The sequence below is a fragment of the Ictalurus punctatus genome, chromosome 23 (genome assembly GCF_001660625.3).
Source record: "Ictalurus punctatus breed USDA103 chromosome 23, Coco_2.0, whole genome shotgun sequence".
NCBI lineage: Eukaryota > Metazoa > Chordata > Actinopteri > Siluriformes > Ictaluridae > Ictalurus > Ictalurus punctatus.
Genome location: NC_030438.2, coordinates 14,461,155 through 14,485,250, shown reverse-complemented (window position 1 = coordinate 14,485,250; position 24,096 = coordinate 14,461,155). Strand labels below are relative to the sequence as shown.

Sequence of the window (24,096 nt, the reverse complement as noted above, 5' to 3'; positions counted from 1 at the left end):
TTTGCTGTCTTTTTATGTTTATTGGATTACTGCTTTTGTCTTGGTTGCTTGTTTGGACAGTATATTTTTGGCTTCTTGACCTTTGCCTGTTTTTTGACCATACCTCTGTCTCTGTCTGTCGGTTTGGATTTAATAAACTTCTTCACATGGACCCTCCAGCGAGCGTGATTTCGTTACACTTTCCACTGGAACATGTGCAGATGAAACTCCAATGGAGTGCATGCCAGCTTGAAAAAGGGGACATACCAAATACTAATTCTGAAATTCAAGTAAATATTTACATGAAGATTCACTTATAATTATTGCTGATATAATTCATAATTAAATATTTTGTATTACATTAGAAAATAATGCAAAATACAGTAGAAGCACTTTCACTAGTGAACTCAGCCTTTTTAACCCATTATATATATACACATAATGTAAAGTATATAGGGTGACATGGTGGCATATTGGGTAGAACCCTCACATCTTTAGGGTCCCCATTTTAAACCTGAGCTTGGGTTACTGTCTGTGCGAGTTTTATATTCTCCCTGTGTTGGTATAGGTTTTGCTCCAGGTTCTCCAGTTTCCTCCCACCTCCCAACAACATGGCAGTAGGTACATATACTGGCAACTCTAAATTGCCCATGGGAATGAATGAATGTGTGAATGTGAGTTTGATGGACTGGCCTCCCTTCCAGGGTGTATTACATCATCTCCTGTTTCAGCACAATTCTGATCAGGATAAATCTGTTACTGAAAATTTAAGTCAACTGAAAAGACTAGGAATGAAAATGGGAAACAAGGACACTAACAAACCAGGAAAGTGTATATACACAGACTAATGATTGAAGTTGAGACTAATTGTGAGAAATATTTTTGAATAAATCAGTGTGACAATAAACCCTAATTTTATTATTGTTATACAGGGACCATCGAATGGCTGTGATTTTGCAATCAAAATAGGCATTGGATAGGTGGCAGTTTGACTTATTATTATTCTTGCCACATTTGACTGTGATTTGAAAAGACATGGTGCCTATTGTTTGTGTCTGCATGTTGCAGCCTTGGATCTGTGGATGCAGACTGTAACTACATTCATAATTGCATAACTTGTGAATTGTTGTATTCAGAGCAGGATGTGGAGTTGTTTGTTCTGCCAGGCCCCAGCGGACTTGGATGATGGACAGCCATGTCCAAATTGCTCAGTACTTAAGCATCTTTGACAGAAACTTACAGCCTTATTTTGAACCAATGGTAAATCTATAATGTGGCACTAGGTGCAAGTAGCAAGCTATTGGTGTGCTTTGGGAAGTAATATAAATGAGCTCCACTGTCTAAAAACAGGTTAGTCCATTGAGTAAGGGAAGCAATTACACAGAGGCTTAATTAAATGCAGAAGCACCTTATTCCTTTAAGTGCCATTTGATGTGTGCTACTGCTATTTCCAATGGCATTCCTATCTTACTTTCAAACTTTTAAGATGTGGTACCATGGCATTCACTCATGGTGTTTACATGGACAACAATAATCCATCCTTAACCCAATTAAGACAATACTTTGATTAAGAAACTATCATGTAAACAGCAATTTTTACTTACCTTAATCTGATTAAGGTCATACTCTAAGTAAGCACTAATCGAATTAAGACATGTGGAGTACTCCTGTTTTATCCACGTTATCGACGTGTATTACAGACATGTAAACACCTTAATCACATTATGAACGTTGTGTGAGAGTTTTCACCGCATTTTGCGACAGGACACGATCACACACGGCAGTGCTCAACATTTTACGGCGAACAAGAGAGTTTGGCTGCGTCCCAAAACGCATACTTGCCTACTATAGGCCTGTAGTGGGGAAAAAATACATGTATCTCACCTACTATGCAGATGGTAAGTACGCGGTTTGGGACACAGCCCACGGCTTCAAGCAGTTGTCTATTTGCACGTACAGCATCACAAATGATTAACTGCACTTAAAGCGTTCATAAAAAAATAAATAAAATCACCCAAAACTGTATACGGTACCATAACGAAGACAAACTGTATGTTGATATGTGAAATTCTGGAGGGATGTCGGCTGGCGTGGCGCGGTGACGTAATGACGTGTGCGTTAATCTAATTATGTTCTATAACATGTAAAATGGGTACATGAAAGGAGTATTCTAAAAGCGACTCATGTAAACACCTTAATCACGTTATTATCTTATGCAGAGTAATGTCAATAATTAGATTACTGCTGTCCATGTAAACGTAATCACTGTCTATCAGTGTCCATCAGTACCATCCTCAGTAAAGAACATTCTCAGTAAAATGTTTTTTGACTGCCACAAACTGACAACTGGCATACTATACATACTCTTTAATACAAGTTGTGTTACATCTTATTACTATTACTGCAATACCTGGATAAGGTTCTCAAACTGCCAAAGAATGAAATGTGGAATGTGGTGCACTTGTTGCAGAGTGTGTGGAGCCAGCAGTAACCACTTTGGTTTGAACTTTGCTAAATAGCTAGTGTACCAAGCAAGTACAATATCCAGGTACTGCATATTCTAGTAGCAGATAGTAGTAATGTAATATAATTTTTTATATAATTTATATACAGTATCTCACAAAAGTGAGTACACCCCTCACATTTTTGTAAATATTTGATATCTTTTCATGTGACAACACTGAAGAAATGACACTTTCCTCCAATGTAAAGTAGTGAGTGTACAGCTTGTGTAACAGTGTAAATTTGCTGTCCCCTCAAAATAACTCAACACACAGCCATTAATGTCTAAACCGCTGGCAACAAATGTAAGTACACCCCTAAGTGAAAATGTCCAAATTGGGCTCAATTAGCCACTTTCCATCTGCGGTGTCATGTGACTTGTTAGTGTTGAAAGGTATCAGGTGTGAATGGGGGTTTACAAAATAAGTAAAAATATTTATAAAAATGTGAGGGGTGTGCTCACTTTTGTGAGATACTGTGTATGTGTGTATATATATATATATATATATATATATATATATATATATATATATATATATATATATATATATATATATATATTTGCAAGATATTGTGTGCTTGTTATGTAGCCTATTTGACTTGTAGCTTGAGATCCAGTAGCAGTTTATTGGCCTAGACATTTGCTGCAGAGTGACCCTAACTTTGTTATCTTTGTCTTGGTTCCAGCTTAGTACAGCAATACGCACTTTATTTTTTTCATCGTCAATATCCTACTTTTGATTTCTCTAACATGAAAACATCAGGAAGCAAAACAGTAAATGAAAACACCAACAAGAGACCTCTAAGAACTGGCGAGGCCACAGAAATGGCCTGTGCTACTGGAATATTCAGTGCTAAATAGTGAACATGACATACAGTCCAATAATTGCCAATGTGCAGTAATTTCCCAATTTGTTCTCTTGCTATGAAACTGAATTTGTCTTGTTGCTTGTTTGGTTCCTCTCGACTCCCACTATTGTATAGCATACCTAGTGCAATGAACTTCACATCCAATTACATGCTGAAAATGAGTCACTCCAATAAATAAGAGTGGACTTGGCCTGCAGCGTCAGAGAGTAATCACCAACGGCCAACATCAGAGAAACGCCGCTTTTCACTCAGAAAGCTGTCATAAAGCAGCGCTGCCTCTCACATCTATTATGAATGAGCAGTTAATAATGCATCAGGAGTTTTGTTTTAGAGCAGAAGAAAATGTGCAAAAAAGAGGAACTATTAAATATGGAGATGCGGTAATAAGGGCTAGGTGTTGCGTTGCTGTGGGAACGGCAGGTTCTAAAAGGGATAGTATTTCTTTTATGTCTCTCTGTCGAACAAAAGACTTGACTGGTGTTAATGCACAGTTGACAATGTAAAAGGCAGAGGTGAGCACTATTAACCCCAGCTGGTCTTTCACATGACTGATCAATATGTAGGAAATGGCAATCTTCTGAGGCCTGAGCAGAGATTTAATTAAAGACACCAGCTCAGTAAGACAGGAAGACTGACAGATTGACCTAGAATCTATTTACTAAGTGCAATATGCCAAGACATAATAGGGTATGCAGCAGTGTCCCCAGTGAATAGTCTGTTGCATTTCCTTCAAACATCTTTGCTGTAGTGTAATCAGTTACTATTTTGGCCAGGTAGCCACTGATACATACTATATGTCAAATGTAATAGATCTACTTAATACTGGATCAGATTTATTGACTTGGTTTGAACCTTCTATTGGCTATATAGACTGTAACAACCCGTAGGTATGTCTTGTTCTCACTGGATTACTGCCAAGCTTGAGATTTTCCTGGCGAATGCGGGTTTTTAAAAAACTGTTTATATCCTTGGATGTAATGTAAATGGATTACATCCATTTTATATATTTCTTGCAAGTTTGCATCATATACAGTATATTGTGCCACATTTAGATATTTAAGCTCATTACTCTATAAATGTATTTGGATCAATGAATTCTTTACTCTCATAGATTTTTATTTATGACAATGCATGTAATGGGCAGCACAATAGCTTGTCAGGTAGTGTCGGTACTTTAAATCAAGGATATATAGTTTCACTGTAAACCAATGCCAAACTAGAAACTTCTGTGTGGATATGCTCTAAAGGTGTATGTAGTTTCAATGTCTTCATACTGGGAACTGACTGACTATTTGTTGTTAGGAGCACTGTAAAGCAATGTATCCCCACAGTAGGACCTAGTAAAAAGCATGGATAGAAAGTGTTTCTCATTTAAAACATTTTTTTTTTGCTGGCCAGGCAGGTTGGCAGACAGCAAACAGTTTCTGCACTGGGGACTCAAATTCATGCTGTGGCTGAACCTAGAATTACCAACAAAGATACGGCTGTATATTAATACACTTCAAACTCTTTGCTCTTGCAAGAGACAGATGCAGAAAAACAAACTGCTAGAAACACCAGCAGAAATTTGGGACAGGCACACCAATAGAGCTGGTGAAAGTAACACTGCCTCTACTTGAAGAAGAGGTAGTCTTGAAGCAAAGACAAGGGTATTAATGGACCTAGCAACAATAACTAAACATTGCTAGATCTAGGCCTCAAGCTAAGACACTCTCAGGACTAGTAACAGAAGCAGAGGCAGTAACCAAACTAACAAGCAAAGGCTTGGGCCTAAAATGTTTTTCCTGCTATTAGAACAGGAAAAACACTCAAATGTACATAGCACTAGTACTCATGAATCAAAAGTTTGAAGTTACTAACCTAATATAACTAATATACAACTACACAAGCACCTTGACCAATAAAAGCATTTGGGCCATGAACCAATGTTCACATAAACTAATATTAACTTAATAGACTTTGTACCTGGTAGTGCAATTTCAAAGTGTTAATAGAAAATTAATCTAAGTTGAACTTAGTGGGAACTTTAGGTTGCTGTTTGGCCCCATTAATCAGCAGCACTGCACTGCTGGTTTGGTATATTGCAAGTTAAAAAAACAAAAAAAAACAAAACGGTTGTGTAGGACTATAGCCTTAGGATTAGGTACTCACTCTCATTCATACCAGTTAAACACTAAACATCAGTCCAAGCATTATTGTCAGAACTGATGTTTTCTGTCTGTCTCTCTGTCAGTCACTAGGCATTTCTGATAATTTCATCAGATAGGCTCAGTGAGCAGTTGCTTTGTTATGTATTACAACTTGGCCAAAGGTCATGTTTGTACACTGATAATCAGACAGACAGGAGGAAAAACATATTTGCATCTTTGCAGGGAGACTGGCTATAGTCAGTAGAGAAACCATTTCAATATATAAACAAACACAGCATCCACTTTGTACCAGATGGCACAAGAACATTGCTTTTACAAAGTAGATATTAGTCATCATTGTTACAGGAACTCTGGCCATTACCAGTCAATTTTGTTAATTTAAACCCCATTTGAAAAATCATGTCTAGGGGAAAAAAGCACTGTTTAAAATCCCAGTAAGTGTAGGCATGATGGGACAAGCCCCTCCATTTAAAGATTGGCCGCTCGAAAACAACTTAGTGACTAATTGCGAACCCCTTAATGAACTAAATTAGGTTTGGTAGAGAACTAAAAACACAATGGAGCTCTGTTTTGTAGAGAAACCATACACATACCTTAGCATAAGGTTGTCAAATTATTTTCATTTTATTACAATGGTGGATATACACTATCCACAATTATAGCATGAACTATATTATATTTATTATTGAGTATTTAGAATGTGACTGGTCACTTCAATTGAATGGGTTTAGTCTAAATTCAAAAGCTCAAAAACACCTAATTTTTAAATGATGTCACCTTGGACTGGGTGTTTTCTTGCTGGAACATTCAAGTATATATATAAAAAAAACTCTTTGGGTCCAATACATAATCAGTGTTACTGTAAACATTTGAATAATGACCCTAATATTTGAATAGTTAGATTATGTTCATAAATAAATCTGTACTGGGAGATCTGCAGGGTCTGTACTGGAAAATCTGCAGAAAGAACTTTCTGATGTGACTGTATGAAAAGAAAAGAATGAATTTGCTGTTTTTAAAATCTAATTTCCGGCCACTGTTCACTGTCAGGACTCAATGCCCCAAAAGACCATACTGATATGAAAACAAATTATGCTTGTAGGAAGTGCAGGATATTTCTCTTTGAATCTTTTGTTAGCATTAATAATAATAATAATAATAATAATAATAATAATAATAATAATAATAATAACAACAACAATATGGTTATTATTATTATTATTATTATTATTATTATTATTAACACTACTACTACTACTACTACTACTACTAATAATAATAATAATAACAACTTCTGTTTATTTTTAATTAGTATTTGTATTTATATAGCATATTTCAAACATTTACAGTATCTATTAGATACTGCTAGTAGACAGTATCTACTATTTACTAGATATCTTTATCCAGAGTGATGTACAGAACTGCTTTGTAGTCTCCATCTAAAACATATCCTCATGCTTGTGCAAACAGTTTAGGATCTAAAGATGACAATGACAAAGAAAAAGAAATAAAAAATAAATAAAGTTCATGCCGTAGTGGTTAGCGCATTTGTGTGACACCTCCAGGGTTGAGGGTTTGATTTCCACTGTGGCCCTGTTAGTGCAGACTTTGCATGCTCTCCCCATGCTTCGGGGGTTTCCTCCAGGTACTCCGGTTTCCTCCCCCATCCAAAGACATGCATTGTAGGCTGATTGGCATGTCCGTAGTGTATGAATGGGTGTGTGATTGTGCCCTGTGATGGACTGGCACCCCGTCCAGTGTATCCCCCTCCTTGTGTCCCATGCTCCCTGAGACAGGCTCCAGGTTCCCAGTAAGGATAAGTGGTACAGAAAATGGATGGATGGAAATTATATAAGCATTTAATATAAACTAAAAAAGTAAAAGAAAAATATAACTACTAGAAATAATTATAACAATGTCTAGCTGAACGGTCAATACTGATTGGTCAGAAGTTGTTTCTGTGGTAACAATTCATTCACAGAGACTTGTATGATGAATGATCTACATAATATAAGTGTGGAAGTGGGGGTGTGCTCAAACGCTGGTTTGTGAATGGAGGGCGGAGCCGGAAAAGATGAGTGGTAAGGAATGCACACCTGTGGAGTGTGTGTATGTTTGTAGTATGCCGAGGCGAGGACAGAGCGAGCGAGACAGAGAGAGAGAAAGAACAACCAGCTTGTAGCTGACTATGTGTGTGATATTAAAGAGCTGAAAGCGAAAGCGAAAAAATAAAAATGCCTTTTAAGTTGTCCCAAACCTGCCTCCGGCTTTCTAATTTCTGCCTGAAATTGAGGATAGTTTTACAATAAGGATTAAGCTTTCTGTAAAATAATCTATTTACGGAAGGAGTCGCCAGTGGAAATGGTTTTTCACAGTCAATTTTCCCCCCACAGGAGAGTCTTCAGGACAGATGACTTATAGTTTCTCAGTAAGAGGCTGCATATTTTGGCCTTATTAACTTCGAGAGACAGTGAGAGAGTGAGAGAGAGAGAGAGAGAAAAAAGAGAGGCTGGAGAGAGAATAACCCATCAGGGTGCATCACAATGTCAGGCAGCAGATACAGAAAACCAAAACAGGATCAGAAAACCAGATAGACAAACCCTCACCAAATTCAAGAATGCATTTTAGAAAGGTATAAATGAAATTTGGAAAAATGAATCAAGGGAACGATAAATTATATAAGGAAAAAAAGCTAAAATACAACAAAGAGTTTGTTTATAGCAACAATGTTATATTCCAGGCAATAAATTCTCTTCTGTTACACAATGTGTTAGTATATCCCACTACTTATATACTCTTTTACTACACATTCAAAAGTATGTACTTTTTGTCCAAAAAAAACAAACAAACAAACAAACAAACAACATACTTTAAGTACATAGACTAAGTATACCAATTGGAAGCAGGGAATGGCAATAAAAAGGCCTGCTATCAACACAAAGCATATACTTCACCGTGACATGGTGTGGAGAGATGTCCTTATACACTGTGTGGTTGTGATTGAGTGATTGGGTTCAGGTGTGTGTGATCAGTAAGCCAATGACTGTGAACGTGCCAGTCTCTGTGGTTGTTGGGTGTTGTAGCATGTGTCAGCCATGTTTGTGTTGTGTTTATGTTCTGAGTATTGTAGTTAGATGACGTTTCTGGCATTAACATCACACACATTGTGGATTATTTTCCTAGAACAGCAAGCTACATTATGTTCTATTCATTACTTAGTAAATAGTCAATTATGTAATAAAAATAACAATATGATTACCTGCTAAATTAAAAAAAATTTTTTTTTAAGGCTTGTAATAGTTAAGAAATAGGTTGCTAAAACATAATATAATTTCTGCTTTAATAAAATGACTTAAAAACAAAACATTTTTGGGATATGGTGTGTGAGAGACTTGGAAAAGATGCATATACAGACAATATGAGTTTATTTTCATCTTACTTAAATGAGGCCTGCATCTTTTTGCTTAAGATAAATAGATGTTTCTTTTTTTGTTCAAAGAAATATGTATAGTCCACCATGAACTTCGAAGAGATGCACATGCAGACACTGTGAGTTTATTTTCATCTTCCTGAAATGAGGCCAGCATTTTTTTGCTCAATGTATAGTCCATCTTGAACACTAGAAAAAATATATTTTCCTTTTTTGTTTAAAGAGTCAGGTATTGACCATCTTGAAGATCTTGCTCATCCTAGATACAGGCTAAGTCTCAGCACCAGCATCTCCCTGAGAGAGTGAACAACCTATCATCATACCAGTGTAATGTCTTCTATCACCTGTGAGACATTCGTACTAAGACCATACGAGCTGTATGTGTGCGCACCTCTCTCTCTCTCTCTCTCTCTCTCTCTTTCTCTCTCTCTGTCTGTGTGTGTGCACACTTCTTTCTCTTTCTCTCTCTCTGTCTGTGTGTGCACACACTGGATCACTGATTGGTATCCCATGGGTTTCCACATGACAGAGCTCTATTAAAAACAGGTTTATTGTCTGTAAATGAAGGACTGTAAAATGCAATTCAAAGAGAATTCTTGCAGAATACATTTCTTTTCTGTTTATTCCTTGACTCGACTGGCTAGAAGCTAGATTAGATTCTATATTTTATTTATTTATTTATTTATTTTAAAGCTTTCTAACACTTTCTTAATGTATTTGCTATGCTGACTAGAGACATAAAGTACGTGACTCTGAAATAATGATAAATTCAAACTTGAAAGTAGACAACATGAATAATATGTTTTATTTTTACATGTTGTAGGTGTCTATTACTCTTTAACCTGTTTTTTTCCAGTCAGATCTTTCAGCTCAAAAGACCAAAAGCCCTTTTGACCATTTTTAGGTGAAAAACCTCAGTGGCATCCTGAATAAATATAGTTAATTGATGTTAACTATGTACATGTGTAGTATTAGTTAAGTTAATTATACATTTCACATTAATAATTTCAAAACATTTTCAACTTATCTTGACAGAAAGCAAAGGCAAATGTTTCAAACAGAAAAATCTAATTGAAACAAGAGTACTGGGCAAAAGATTACTAGTGGGCTAAGAAAGGGGGTGGGGCTTCCAGGATGCCAGTTTAATATTAGAGTTCAGAGCACCTGCGCAATGATCACTGTATTCCAGATTCATATCTCGAATGGTTCATCTGCCGTTTTTATTAGGGACAAAAATAACACTACGCTTTTGGCATATTTCTGAGTGATAACTCTTCCAAGCATACATAAAAATGCAGAGCTTCCACACAAAATCAATAAAGGTTGACAGGTCAGTGTTTCCTCTCTACCAGCTGGCAAAAATTGTTTACCAGCTTAGCCTGTGGTCTGGCAGCTGCTAGATTAAACTTGATTTTTTTCAACAACAAAAACAGCATGAAGAACAAAATTGTCATGTCTGATGACTTTCAGTGTGTATGTGTTGTTTTATTACCCAACCTGTATGCTGTGCTTTTCTTTTATAATCTTTATAATCTAAGCTGAAAACTTCTTCCAAAACATTTTGCACAAATCTATAAACATGTGGTGAGAATCCTGTCTGTCTGGTAGTATAATCTGTACTATTCTATCTAAACTACTTAATTGGCAGTTGATTGCTACAGTGTGCAGTATAACTAACCTTTAAATAAAAACTCATACATCCAGACATTTCTGCTTCTTCATGCTGTGGCATCTGTAATATGAAATATATTAAAGTGTGTGTGTGTTTCCATAAAATGCATGACACATGACATTCAACAGACTGACACTCAACACACTAGCTTACTGGAGTTTAATGAAAAACAAATAGAAATTATCTGTAGTTTCAAGCAGAGCTCTTAGAGTTTGCATATTCACAACAGTATTGTGAACTAAGTGTAGAGAACTGATAAACAATTTACATATATACTGTATATAGGTAAATGGTAAAACTAGAGACCTTTATTGGATATATGTTATGTGAAGATGAATAACAAATGCTTCATTAATTGTGATAATGTGCAATACATTGTGAAGAACATGTTATCCAGTTTACTGAGCATGAATGAATAAAGTACATTGAAAAAATCATATGGGTGTATAATTGACAACATGTTAAAAACGGAAAAATGTGGAACCCTTCAGCTTGATCCTCTGGGGGAACCCTTAACCTTTGCATACATAACACCAACACTTATGGACAGCCAATTTATTGCTGTTCAGTTTAATGCCCTCTTCAATTCACATGCATCGAACATGAGTACAGCTGAAAGGTCTCATTTCATCACTGTAAAAGACATTCCATGTAATTACAATTTCTATATATAGAATGGTATTCCTATGCATGGACACTTTGCTCACTCTTTCAAACCATAAAGTAGTAATATTCATAAAAAGGTATATGATGTAATTAAATAAAAAATAAAAAACGTGAAGATCGGTACAATCAGAAAGATTTCCTGTAGTAACTAGAAATGTTAATAGGAACTTTTATCTATACAAAGAACATTTTGAAGAATCCATTTTCTATGAGAGTAGGATCTAGGAAATGTCAAGTGACTTCTGCAGCTCTAAAAGCCAGATAGATGAACTGAATTGAATTAAGTTGAATTACATTGAATAAGTTAAGTACTTAATTATGAAACTTGGTTAATAAGAGGTCTAAATACAAGCTTGGAATGTTTTGTTAAAGTTTTATTTAGATAGACTGACCTGGATTTAGCTATTTTCAGGAGTGTGAATGAAGAAAGTCTCTCTGAAGACAGGTAGCAAACACACAAAACAGGAGGTCCACAGCTAGATCAATAACACACTAAGAGGAGGAGCCGCTGGGAGACCTTTGTGGAAAAAATAGCTCAGGAACATTGGGAATTAAGAAAAAAGTACACTACAGAACTATACAGATAACAGTTGTTTATTGCACAACAAACTGAAATTTCTAGGCAGCTGAAAGGACCTTGTATTTGAAGAACCAACAAATCCAGATTAATGATGTTTTATGCCTGATTAAATAAAAAATACTTTATACCGCAGCACTGTTGAATGCTCAGTTCTGGTAAGAAGTATCTACAGCTGCAAGATTTATATCAATACACCTGTTTTAATATGACCTGTTATTTAATATCACCTGTTTAATTATATTAATAATATGTTGTTTCTATTGTAACAACTTATCCAAAGACGTTGTTTATGCTCCACATAAATTTTGTTGTGAATAGATGTTCATTGAGCATTTTTGGAAGGAATCTCCAGTGTCAGTGTTTTGTAACTGACCAAGATAAAGCTATAAATTTAGATTTCCACCACGGCAAAATCTTCAGGACAAGGCTTTTCAGTAATGTGGCATGCACTTTTTTTGTCTCATTAACTTCAAGAGAAATTTTAAAAGAGAGGCTAGAGAGCGTGAAATTATAATGTAAATGATAGCACAAACTAACTTGTTAAACATAACTATAAATGGATAAAAAGTTCATTATTTCTTCTCAACATCATTCTTTACTTGCTGTGGTATAAGAAAATAAATCTGTTATCAAATTAAAAATAATCAACATTCTTTTGACTCCACTCTGCATCAGAATAAGTATCACCACCCTGTCATTAATTTTCCTTTAACAGCACTAATCTTAAAAATGCATGCTGCAGCTTTTAATATTTTTGCTAATTACTGTATATAGATGAATACATTGTGCATCTCTACATTAGCATTAACATAAAAACATATTTAAATCTTATATTTTATCAGTATAGCTTTTCTTTAAAGTGTTTTAAAGATAAGTAAAGAGTTTGTCAAAGCTGGCAGAATCGCTTCAACAGGAATGCCAATGTCATGCCAAACTTGGTAATCTGGGAAACTCATGCCATGAAGCATATTAAACATTGTTTATAGAATGAGTGGCTGGCTGTTTTTCGCATCTTTGCCCATCCCAGCTTTGCCTGGTCTCTCCCATCCCTGGCGTATGCGAGTGATAGTACGGTCTACGCATGGCATAATTAAGACTGTTTTAAAAACCAAAACAATGCAGGGAACCACCAGAGACAGCATATAGCTTGATGGCATACACCATTTGTAGGCTGACATGTACAGGAAATTGTCCCATCCATACAGGAAGACGTGAGCAGTGCACAGCAGCAACGCCAAATAGCCTAGTTTAGACTGTAAAGGTAAGAGAGTGCAAAAGCAAATGTCAGCATGTGTATACTTGTGTACAGCTGTGTTATTTTGTTCTGTCTAGCTGTACAGAAGATTCTGTGCCAGAGCAAAATACAATCATATATTCAGCATTTAATTCTTGAAAGCAATCCTGTATTAATTGTTTTGCATTAAAGAGATCAAGAGAAGCAATGTCACTAATGAAAAGCAATGCCATACATGTATGGTACGGTACAGTATTTCATTTTTTTATTTTATTTTTTTAATTTCACTGGTATGATTCACTTTGGCACAGAATCTTCCAAAACAAACAAACAGACAAACAAAAAAATTAAACACAGTAAAATTATCATATATCAATAAAATGATCATATTAACTGGTAGACAGATTGTTTATCATGATGTTTCTTCATTTAACAATTATGTTTTGGGAAAAATAATCCTTGTGACTAGGACTCAAAATTTCTAAAATTTCTTACAAATTTATCAAATACTGTTTAATTGATACTTATTATTCAAAAATATAATTATTCAGATTTTCTTTTCAGATTAAAATGTTTTTTTTTTCTTTTTTAGAATTTTTAAGGACTTCAGTGTGTAGCCATTCTAAGACATTTTTGTTGTTATACACCTGATATTTGCTCAGTATATGATGGGACCCTGTAAATAACTGTAAATAACTGTAAATATGATGTTTGCTTTAAATAAATATACTTTGGCAAAATTTTTCTATGTCTCATGACTGAATAAATTATAATATATAATATTAAATAGAATAGTTCCTAGTAGTGGACTGAGACTTCCAAACATTACTGAGATATTTAGAAGACTAGGAAAATCTGTTTGAAGATACAGAATGTTGAAGATATGTTATTATGACTAATAATCAATGAATGCGAGTAACCAGGAATTATCACTGGTTCCTTACCACTGAGAGCTACATTAAGCTACATTAAGTTAGTGAGGCAATTGTCATTTTTTATTTTATTTTATAAAATGTCATTCATTAATCAATGAATAGCTGTCTTTGGCAACTTGTAATTCCATGACTCTAACCAGAAAAAGCCACAGAAAATGCCCCTCAACTTAAAATTTCAACTTGCCAACTTAGGGTATGTTACAACCCACTATCTTTGGGATGGGAAGTTTTTTTTGTGTGTGCTGTGCCATATTTTGTGTGCAGGTCGAACTCCCTCCCAGAGTTTCCAGCCTGCCCTAGCCTTCCTTGCTCCCGCCTCCCACGATGACATCACTGATTGACGACCATAGTTAAAGAGGAAGAGGAGTGAGAGAGAGAGAGAGAGAGAGAGAGAGATTGATTGATTGATTGATTGATTGATTGATTGATTTTGATTGATTGATTGATTGATTGATTGATTGATTGATTCTGATGAACGTATGCTATTTTCTGACTGCTGTTCTGGTTTTTGGACTTCGAGTTTGATTGTACCTGTTTATGTGCATTCTATTCACCATTGTACATATGTTCACTTGGTTCACTGGCAGTAGGGGTGTGGCTGCCATTTCTTTTGGGAGAGGGTCCTTTTGTCTCTGTTTTTGGCTTAGGTAGTTAGGGAAGTATTTGTATTTTCTTTGTTATTTTCCTTTTAGGTAAGCTTGGCCCACCCTGAAGTTATGCCTGTTTTGGATCTGTACAGTTATATGTATATAATTGTGTGTTGCAATATACCACTACTTTTTTGAACAACCCTGTTTGTGGTGTTATTCCTGGCTTCCTCATTTTTAAAGGTCAACCCCATTGTATCCCGAGCTGGTTACTCTGTGTGGTCTAACCTAGATTGGGCTGTAACAGGTAGTATACTCAACTATCAGTCCCTTCTCTGTTTACAGAGTGACATAAAATCAATATAGCTCCTCACACTGTGAACATTGTAACATGCCCCTTCTTTTCCATTATTTTATGGCAATATTGGCTTTAGATCAATTAATATACAGACACAGAACTTGGTTAAAACTATACCATCATAACTAATGATAGCTGGCTAGCTTCTTGTTGATGTGACTCACTATCATTTGCTGTTCTTGCTCTATTGCGATTTCAGTCCAAAATGCTGCTTTAATGTTTGAAGTTCACTATATGCTAGAACATTACCAATAGCCACTCAGGCCTGTTACTGTAAAAGTGTAGTTAAATGAGCTTTTTGTGAGCTTCATGTGCTCTGATAGAGCAAATGAAAAAGTTTTTACTTTTGTGGAGGTGTCCTTGTTTTTTTTTTCCACTTTGCACATCAAATGACATCATTAAAACTTTCAAATTATGAAATGTCCTATCATTTCTTGTATACATAATAAAGAATTTTTTGCATTGTACTAGTTTTCATACCTGTATAAATCTGAATTCTCTCCAGTTGAGAGAGTTGCTGACAGAAGGGAGCGATGTGATTCCTAGTAAAACAAACAGTGCAAATCCCAGCATTCCCGTGGACAAGTAGGCATCGGAGCGCCAGGCCCACATTTCCTTGAACTCGTATGTTTTATTCTCTTTAATCTAGAACACAACCATTGAGCAAGTTAAACTTTGTAAACTGTAACATCATAAGAGACAGTTTATGCACATACATTTTGTAAAAAATATCTATAAAAGGTTTGTCTGGTTCTCCATCAGCAGGCTGTGGCATAATTAACCAAGTGATGAACCCAATGGTATGTGGCATTTTTGTAATTCAATCAAATCCCTCAGTTTTTAGCAGAAAGCAGATGTAGCATTTACTACTTCTACTACTACTAATAATAATATTCACATTTGATTATCGCTATCCACTTTCTTTTGGCTGAATTACATGCATATGGGTGATTCCATGATTAAGATGCTATTTATCCCTTGTAATTCAAAGTAATTGTCATTTTTTTCAAGATTGAGTGTATAAAAACTATTCATTTAAACATTCAAAACATCCCAATCTCATTTTACAATGGTTTTTTTTGCTAACAAAGGGCTGCATTTTGCTCTCAAATTTTATTAGGTCTAAAAATTTGTGAAAATTGTGTTGTTGAGCTCGACCTTGGTTCTCTTGCACTATATAAAACTCACTGTGCTCGGAACCTGGGTGTTCTGTTTAATAATAATTTAAAATTCGATAAGCAGATTAGTGCTGCTGTAAAGTTTGCTTCTTTCAACTTTGCCTTGTTACAAAAGTAAAAGCATTTTTATTTTTGAGTAACTTTGAAACTGTGATTCATGCTTTTGTAACATTTCGCTTACATTATTGTAATTCGCTTTACTGTGGTGTCGCCCAGTCTTCCCTTTCCCTTTACAGCTGGTGCAAAATGTAGCTGCCAGACATCTCACGGGAACTCGTAAGTATGAGCCCGTTATGCCTATCTTAATCAATTTACACTGGCTCCCTGTTAAGCCTAGAATTGATTAAAAAAAATATCATTGTTTGTTTACAAAGCTCACATTAAGTTGGCCCCTCAGTATCTTTAAATCTCAGTATTTGTAAATGTAATGTCAGTTGGACACTAATAGCACCCATATGCAGCCATGTACTTTTAACCTGTTTGCTGAACTTCTGATCTTTAGTAATTAGAAATTGAACATTACATTGTATATACTTGCAACAATAATTTGGATGGTGAAGACCCATCCTCTCAACACAATATTTTGAATTAATTAATATTATATACATAATAGACATGCTCATACATTCTTACCAGTGATATATAAATGTTGGCCCTTTTATAGAAAACGAAGTATCTGATAGGGATCACCAGGGTGTACAGCACGTGCAGAAAAGCAAAAGCCAGTGCCAGAAGTCCCAGCTGCTTCCTGCACAACATCCAATGATCCAGCCAGTCAGGAAAACGGCGGTATTTAGTGCCATTGTAGAGCTGCAGGAAAGCAGCAATGATACCAGGTAGATAGCACAGTGCCAGCATCACCAGTGCGACCATAGGAAACACCTTATTAGCCAGTGAGACCATGATGCGAAAGGAATTGTCTTTGTTGTCAACAACCCGTGCGTAGACAACATCCCGAATTAGAACATAGAGGAAGAAGGCTCCAAGGAGTCCAGCACTGATACGTAAAGGAAGCCTCCAAAGAGGAAAGAGTTGAAGAGGGAGATCCTCCAGCTCAGACGCCACTCTCAGGGAGCCTCGGTCCACTGCGTTAAGACCCAAACTGTGGGCTATGTCCACTACTACCTGCTTGGCATCCACGTGGTTTCCACAAATCAATACCTGAAAAGATATTTATATTTTTCTTATTTATTTTATCTCAGATATGACAATATAGAAAAGAAGTTGGGGCCAGAGTGCAAGGTTCAGCCATTTTTCAATGTTCCAGGAGCAGCTGAAGGTAAACAGAAGCCAGAAAAGCAGAAACTGGTGTGATGGCAATGTTGCATAGTTTTTCTAAAGGATCTTTCAAATGATATTATAATTATTATGGGTCTAGAAACCATTCAAAAATTGACAGCACCTTTAAAACTTGGTATATATACATTCAAAAGAAATAAACTGACATTGAAATGTGAACATTCAATGGGTAGAAAAAGAATTTTCAAAAACAGCTTATTGGTAAGCCACACCAAACATAAATTTATAAATACACTGTAGTATTGTAATATTCTTACAAGATAGACATTCTATATAATGCAAAAGTCTAAGGCACCCAATTTTTGTTTAATATGCATTTTTGTCTTAGATGTTTATTTTATGTCTTCTGAATTAGTGTCACTAGAAAAAAAAAGCTTCAAACATCCAAACATACATTTTGTATGGAAGGCCTGAACCGCAAAGTGTGGGAATTCTTTGTGCTGTCATAATTTTGTCTCATTATTTCAATATATTATTTTGTTATTTTGAATTAGTAATGCATTATTTGACTTAGAAACTTGTTATTTTGAGATATTTTCTGGTTATTTTGACTTAATAATTTCATTAGTTAATTTGACTTACCAAGTCATTATTTTGAGTTAGTATCTCATTACTTGGACTGATTATCTAATTTTTTAAGTAAGTCTCATTAACTCATTATTTTGACTTACTCGCTCAATATTTTGACTTAATTTGTTTTTTTTTCACTTCATAAATTGTTATTTTGATCAAGTTGTTACTAAGTCAAGAATAAGGAGATCTGGAAATAATGAAGTAAGTCAAAATAACCAGTTGCTAAATCATAATAATGAGATAATATCTTGAAATAATAAGTAAGTTGGAGTTAAAATAGCAAGTTAATAATGAGTTACTAAGTCAATTGAACTATATACTAAGTCAAATGATTCTGCAAGTCAAAAAATGAGTTACTAATAAGTTCAAATAACAAGACACTAAGTGTAAATAACATGTTATTCAGCCAAATAACCAGATATTAAGCCAAAATAATGACATAGCAATTGAAAACAAACAAACCAAAAAAAATCACACCTTGCAGTTAAGGGTGTCAATCATTTTCTGTCTTTAAAGGAAATTAGATTAGATAATAGATCACATTTCAGATTAAAACTTTGTTGAATTGAGATCTACAGAGCAAGTGAGAGCCAAAATCTTAAAAAAAAAAAAAAAAAAAAAAAAAACCTGTGGCATGTTCTCTAAAATGTTTGGAAAAACCAACCAGCTGATTTCTTTAGAAAACTATCGTACCACGTGCCTAATAAAATTAATGCAAGGTTCACGTTAAGTTTTAATTTTATTTAGTCTTTCAATAAATCATCCTGTTAATTAATGCCTTCATTTTTAAAAAATATTTTGTTAGTAATTATCCCATAGGTAAACTTTAAACTAGGTTTTATGTATCTACTTATCTTCATTCAGCACAGGAATATGCTCACACATAATGCACTGCAGTCCCTGAGTGAGGCCTCGATTGCCTGCCTGGATTCAGACTTTGTGAACCTGTTCCTGAAAAATCCTCTGGTGACCAGTGTGAATTTCTTTTTGCAGTGGACTTGAATTTTAGATAATAAGCAATAACACTAGTGGCACAAACATCAGTGAGAGTGCTTCATCCTGCTGTGATTTCCCTCACATTTTGTTGATGAGATGGATTTTGGAAGTATGCAGTACAGTTTATATATACAGATGTTTCACAATACATCCATAAACATACCAGGAGGATGTTCTGTTTGGGGTCATATTTGGGGAAGAGTCTGCAAATTTAGGTGAATTATTGCAAAAGTCTTTTGTACCTCATTTGACACTTTGCACTTTGCTCCATGAATGGTTGACATATTAATTGCAGATCAGTGTTTCAGCCTTTTTAAATGCTTACAAGGATTATTAAAGTGCCATTAAGCAACAATAATTGTATACATAAGGGAACACTTTACATTTAGTGTCCCTTTTAAATCATTAGGAGATTAGCAAACAGTTTTCAACACAGTGTCATCTATGAGTCAGTGCAATGATGTCTGCAGACATTAATGTGATCATCAAGCAGCCTATAACAAATCCACCATACAATGGTACGGAGTTGCTGAGGTTATTTTGGTGGTTATTTCTAATAAGGAGTGGCCATGAATGAATATATTAAGGTCATTAAGTTTCTCAAGATCTATTTCACTGCCAGGAAATACTCGTGGCAGCTATTGCATTTTAAAATGAGTGAGACAGAGAAATCAATTAAATTAGATGCCTGTGACCACAGCAACTTAAGCATGAAGAAGATTGATAATACTGCACTTTGCTTTAATCTTGGAATGATGCATACTGAAGTCACTGGCTCATCTCACTGAAGTCACTGTGCCACATCACACCCTTGCTGCTTGCAGCATGGCCTATAGTGTATTATAGCATACATACTGTTTTCATCAAATTCAAAGTAAATTCTCTAAATATAGTTATTTATATAACTACTCAATATAGTAGATAGTGGTGTAAACTACTAAATGTAGCTTTAAATTTTAGTTAACAGGGTGTAATATGCTAATATGTTAATTAAAGTATGCTAATATTTTTCTATACTACAGCACTGTTAAATTCTCAATTCTGATCAGTCAGAATATTCCGTAACAGTAGCTCTATCAATAGTGGGAGGTGCAAGACAAATCACAGGTTTATATTGATGCTCATTCTCTAAAACATTGTTTTAGAGAATGAGCTGTAACTTTAAGTTTTCCAACATGGAGAAGTCTTCAGGATGGAGGATTTTGTGATAATTTCTTGGTAATATCTATTTATAACTGCTATATTTGGGTTGCCATGTTGTTGACAGTTGATCAATCACAAGTAATCTACAGGAGACACTTATAAAAGGGTTAGTGCATGGGCCCACATTTTATATAACCTTTTATCACTGATTATTCTTTTAGCAGATCATAGCTTGTAAGTTAATTTGCTATATTATTAAAATAGTCATCTGCATAAGAAATGAAGTTTAGGGCAATAGGAAATAGGTATTGAACAGAGTGTCAACATTTTTTTTTTCAGTAAATATATTTCCAATAAGGTTATTCACATGAAATTTTCACCAGACATCAGTATTAACTCAAGAAATCTGGAAATATTAAGAATTCATAACATTAAAGTCCATAAATAAAGTTATCTGTAATAAAGTGGAATGACACAGGAAAAAAGTATTGAACAAACTAAGAAAAAACAATTCTCTAAGGCAAGGTAAGGCAAGGAACCAGCTTAAATCTGTAAGTAGTTAGAAAGTAATAATATCTCCTATCTGTGCAAATTAATATCAGCTGGGTTAGTAAATTGATGGTCGATAAAAAAGGCTTTTTGTTACCAGGTGTCACACAAGAAACATCTCATGATGTGTAAAAGCAAAGAGCTCTCCCAAGACGGTCGCAACCTTATTGTTGCAAAACATGGAATCGGATACAGGTGCATTTCAAAACTTCTGAATCTTCCAGTAAGCACCACTGGGGCTATTATCCACAAGTGGAAACAACATCACTCCGTCATCAACCGGCCACGCACTGGAGCAACTTGTAAGGTTTCTGACCAGGGAGTCAGAAGAATAGTTAGAAGAGTAGCCCAAGAGCCAAGGACCACTCAGAAAGAGCTCCAGAACCACTTGGAGGCAGCAGATACTATCATCACAGAGTAAACAATAGGCAATGCACTCCACCGCCATGGCCTCTATGCACGTTCACCCTACAAGAATTCATTACTAAAGAAAAGGCATGTTGAAGCTTGTTTAAAGTTAGCTACAACTCATTTGGACAAGCCTATGAAATACTGGGAGAGTGTAGTCTGGTCAGATGAGAGCAAAATTGAACTTTTTGGCTTTCATACTACACACCATGTTTGGAGAAGAAATGGCACTGCACATCACCCTAAAAACACTATACCAACAGTGAAGTTTGGAGGTGGAAGCATCATGGTGTGGGGCTGTTTTTCATCATATGGTACTGGCAGACTTCATATAATTGAAGGAACGATGAATGGAGCACTTTACCAGGAGATTCTTGACAAGAATCTGCTGCCATCCACCAGGATGATGAAGATGAGACATGGGTGGACCTTCCAGCAGGACAACGATCCAAAGCATACATCAAAGGAAACTCTCAGTTGGTTTCAGAGAAAATAAATCAAGTTGTTAGAATGGCCCAGTCAATCAACTGACTTGAATCTAGTTGAACAAGATTTAAAGACAATATGTTTATAAGAATGGGCCAAAATAACACCTGAATACTGCGGCCCATTAATTTCTTCATACAGGAAGTGTTTTGAAGCTGTCATTACAAAGGCTTCTTAAATAATTTTCAATACTTTTTCCCTGTGTCATTCTTCTTTATTACACATAATTTAATTTATGGACTTTAATATTTGGATTTCCTTATATGTGTGGATTTCTTGAGTCTGGTGAAAATTTTATGTGAATAGCTTCATTGGAGGCTATATATATTATATTTACTAAAAAAATGTTGACGTGTTCAATACTTATTTCCCCCACTGTATATATATATCTTGCATGCATCTTACCTGTCTGTTGGCATCCAGCCCCCCTGATTGCAGTGACCAGGCTGAGATGGTGTTGAAGGCTTTGACTACAAGTGCCCCAGGTACCAGCATGCTCAGATACTCAGCATTAGATTCTGTGTACTGATGCTTCTTCAGATTATTACTGATGTCCACCAGGACCTTTCCTTCAAGAGCTGGGCTCAGACTGGCCAGAAAGTCATAGTTCTCTCGATGAATAGCCACAAATATCACCCTCGCTGTTCGAGATGCCTCCTCATGTGGCATTACCTTTGCCCCCTTGGGCAACAGAGCAGAATTTTTGGGGTTTCGGGATCCGTAGACAACATTATATCCTGCATGAAGCAAGCGAAGACCCAAAGATCGGCCAAAATCTCCCGTGCCAAAGATACACACCGTATCTTGTTTGCTGTCCAGTGCTGTCATGGTCATTGTGTCTGGCTTCATCTCTACTCGAACACATGGAGTAGATTAGAATAGTTTGTGTAGTGGGCCAAAATGCAAGAGCAACATCAAAACCACAAATCAAAAATCACAACAATAAAACTAAAAACAACACAGCACTTTAAAAAATGCATCAACAAAATGGATAGGGCTCATTGCTGATACGCTTGTTTCAGTCTGAGAGGCCACTTGAGATCTGGAGGATGTTTACAGTAAAAGGGCGAAAATGCAAGAGGAAATGAACTTTGATGAATCTACTGATGCTTTTATTCATGTCTGAGCAAGGCCCTTAAACTTCATCTGCTCAGCTCAATTGTAAGTCACTGCATAAAAATGTCTGCCAAATGAATGTATGTAAATGTCAATCAGCAAATGAAAATGTCCAATCAGCAAGTATGTGATGTTTGATAAGGACCTATCCTTTATGTTTTCGATTAATGCGGTCATGCTTCTGAAATAGCTGTCGTATTTTTGGTCTGTTAATGTTTTTCGGTTTGTTAAAAGGCCACCATAACACTGATTGTGAATAGCAAAAACTTTTAACTTTACAACCTAACTTCAGAATTTCTAATGACGAGGAATAGAAAGTGCTTTTAATCTCCTTTTAAACACAGAATGTATTTGCCACTTGTAAAAACCCACTAAGTGAGAATGCATTACTTACTTGCTGTGAAATAACTTCCAGGTGCTCAGTGGTAAATGATGTTAAAAGTATATTCTTTACAATTTCACAAACTGTTTCAATTTTCACCTTACAAAACGCCAAGCACTGGCATTTATTAACTCACTGCGTTGTCTTCTTGCTGCAGAACCTTGAAGTCATAGGTATTTCTAATAATCTCTTCAGGATGTAATTCCTGCAGTATAGTTCAGTTTTCTTCATGCACTAATTTCCTAAAAACATTAGTATTCTGGTACTGATCTATTACTGCTCAAAAAAGGCTTGTTCTCCCTTAAGAAGTTGTGGAAATAACTGAAGATTGTTTCCTCATATTAGTGTGAAGGTATGCATATCTGTGTCTCTGTGTGTGTGTGGTTGTGGGTATTTGTTTTTAGTTTTTAGTACCGCCCACAGTTTGAGAGGGTGGGGTTAAAGCATAGGGTTGAGACATGTGGGCTAATGGGAAACTCCGGATCTACGGAAAGTTATGGCATGCGTGTGTGTGTGTGTGTGTGTGTGTGTGTGTGTGTGTGTGTGTGTGTGTTGTGGGGGAGCCATGTAGAGTACAGAATGTTTGCTTTGCTCTGTTCCCTCCCATGCTCTTTTTTTTAAGTGAAGGCTGTACTGGAAGTGATATTGTGCAACCATGGACTATCTGCAGCACTGAGGACTGCCAAATATTACAACACTCTGGAAAAGTTAAACTTTTTGGTTCATGACATTGTGTACCTTAGCACTCATGGTATTTTCTCTATTTACTGTCGAGAAAATCAAAATCTCTTTGAATTTAGCACAGTACAGCAGCATTAATTATAATACCATATATAACAGCTTTATTATGAGCAATATAAGCAATACTGTTGTAAATAGACAGGCAGTTCTTCACATTCCTGGACTGTAAATAAGAGTTGCTGATGACATGAAATAAAAATATTAAATGGCAATGGTAAGATGTAATAGTGGTGTTTTTTGTTACATTTATATTGCCATTGGT

General features: G+C 35.7%; 1 protein-coding gene across 3 annotated transcripts; it reads right to left on the bottom strand.

Annotated features, from left to right (window-relative positions):
• Positions 1 to 10,747: 10,747 nt before the first annotated feature.
• On the bottom strand, positions 10,748 to 23,474 carry steap4 (STEAP family member 4). Of its 3 annotated transcripts, none has more exons than XM_053674848.1 (5): positions 23,106 to 23,474; positions 22,001 to 22,446; positions 16,775 to 17,302; positions 15,444 to 15,608; positions 10,748 to 13,102 (listed from the first exon to the last, which is right to left on the bottom strand). In XM_053674848.1, the coding sequence occupies exons 2-5, from the start codon at positions 22,442 to 22,444 to the stop codon at positions 12,830 to 12,832; spliced, it is 1,410 nt and encodes a 469-aa protein (XP_053530823.1). In that variant the 5' UTR covers positions 22,445 to 22,446; positions 23,106 to 23,474; the 3' UTR covers positions 10,748 to 12,829. The 3 variants fall into 3 exon arrangements, with proteins under 3 accessions (XP_053530823.1, XP_017309007.1, XP_053530824.1); XM_017453518.3 differs by having other exon boundaries at positions 23,230 to 23,474; XM_053674849.1 differs by lacking the exon at positions 10,748 to 13,102 and adding an exon at positions 13,123 to 14,351.
• Between the last annotated feature and the right edge of the window lie 622 nt (positions 23,475 to 24,096).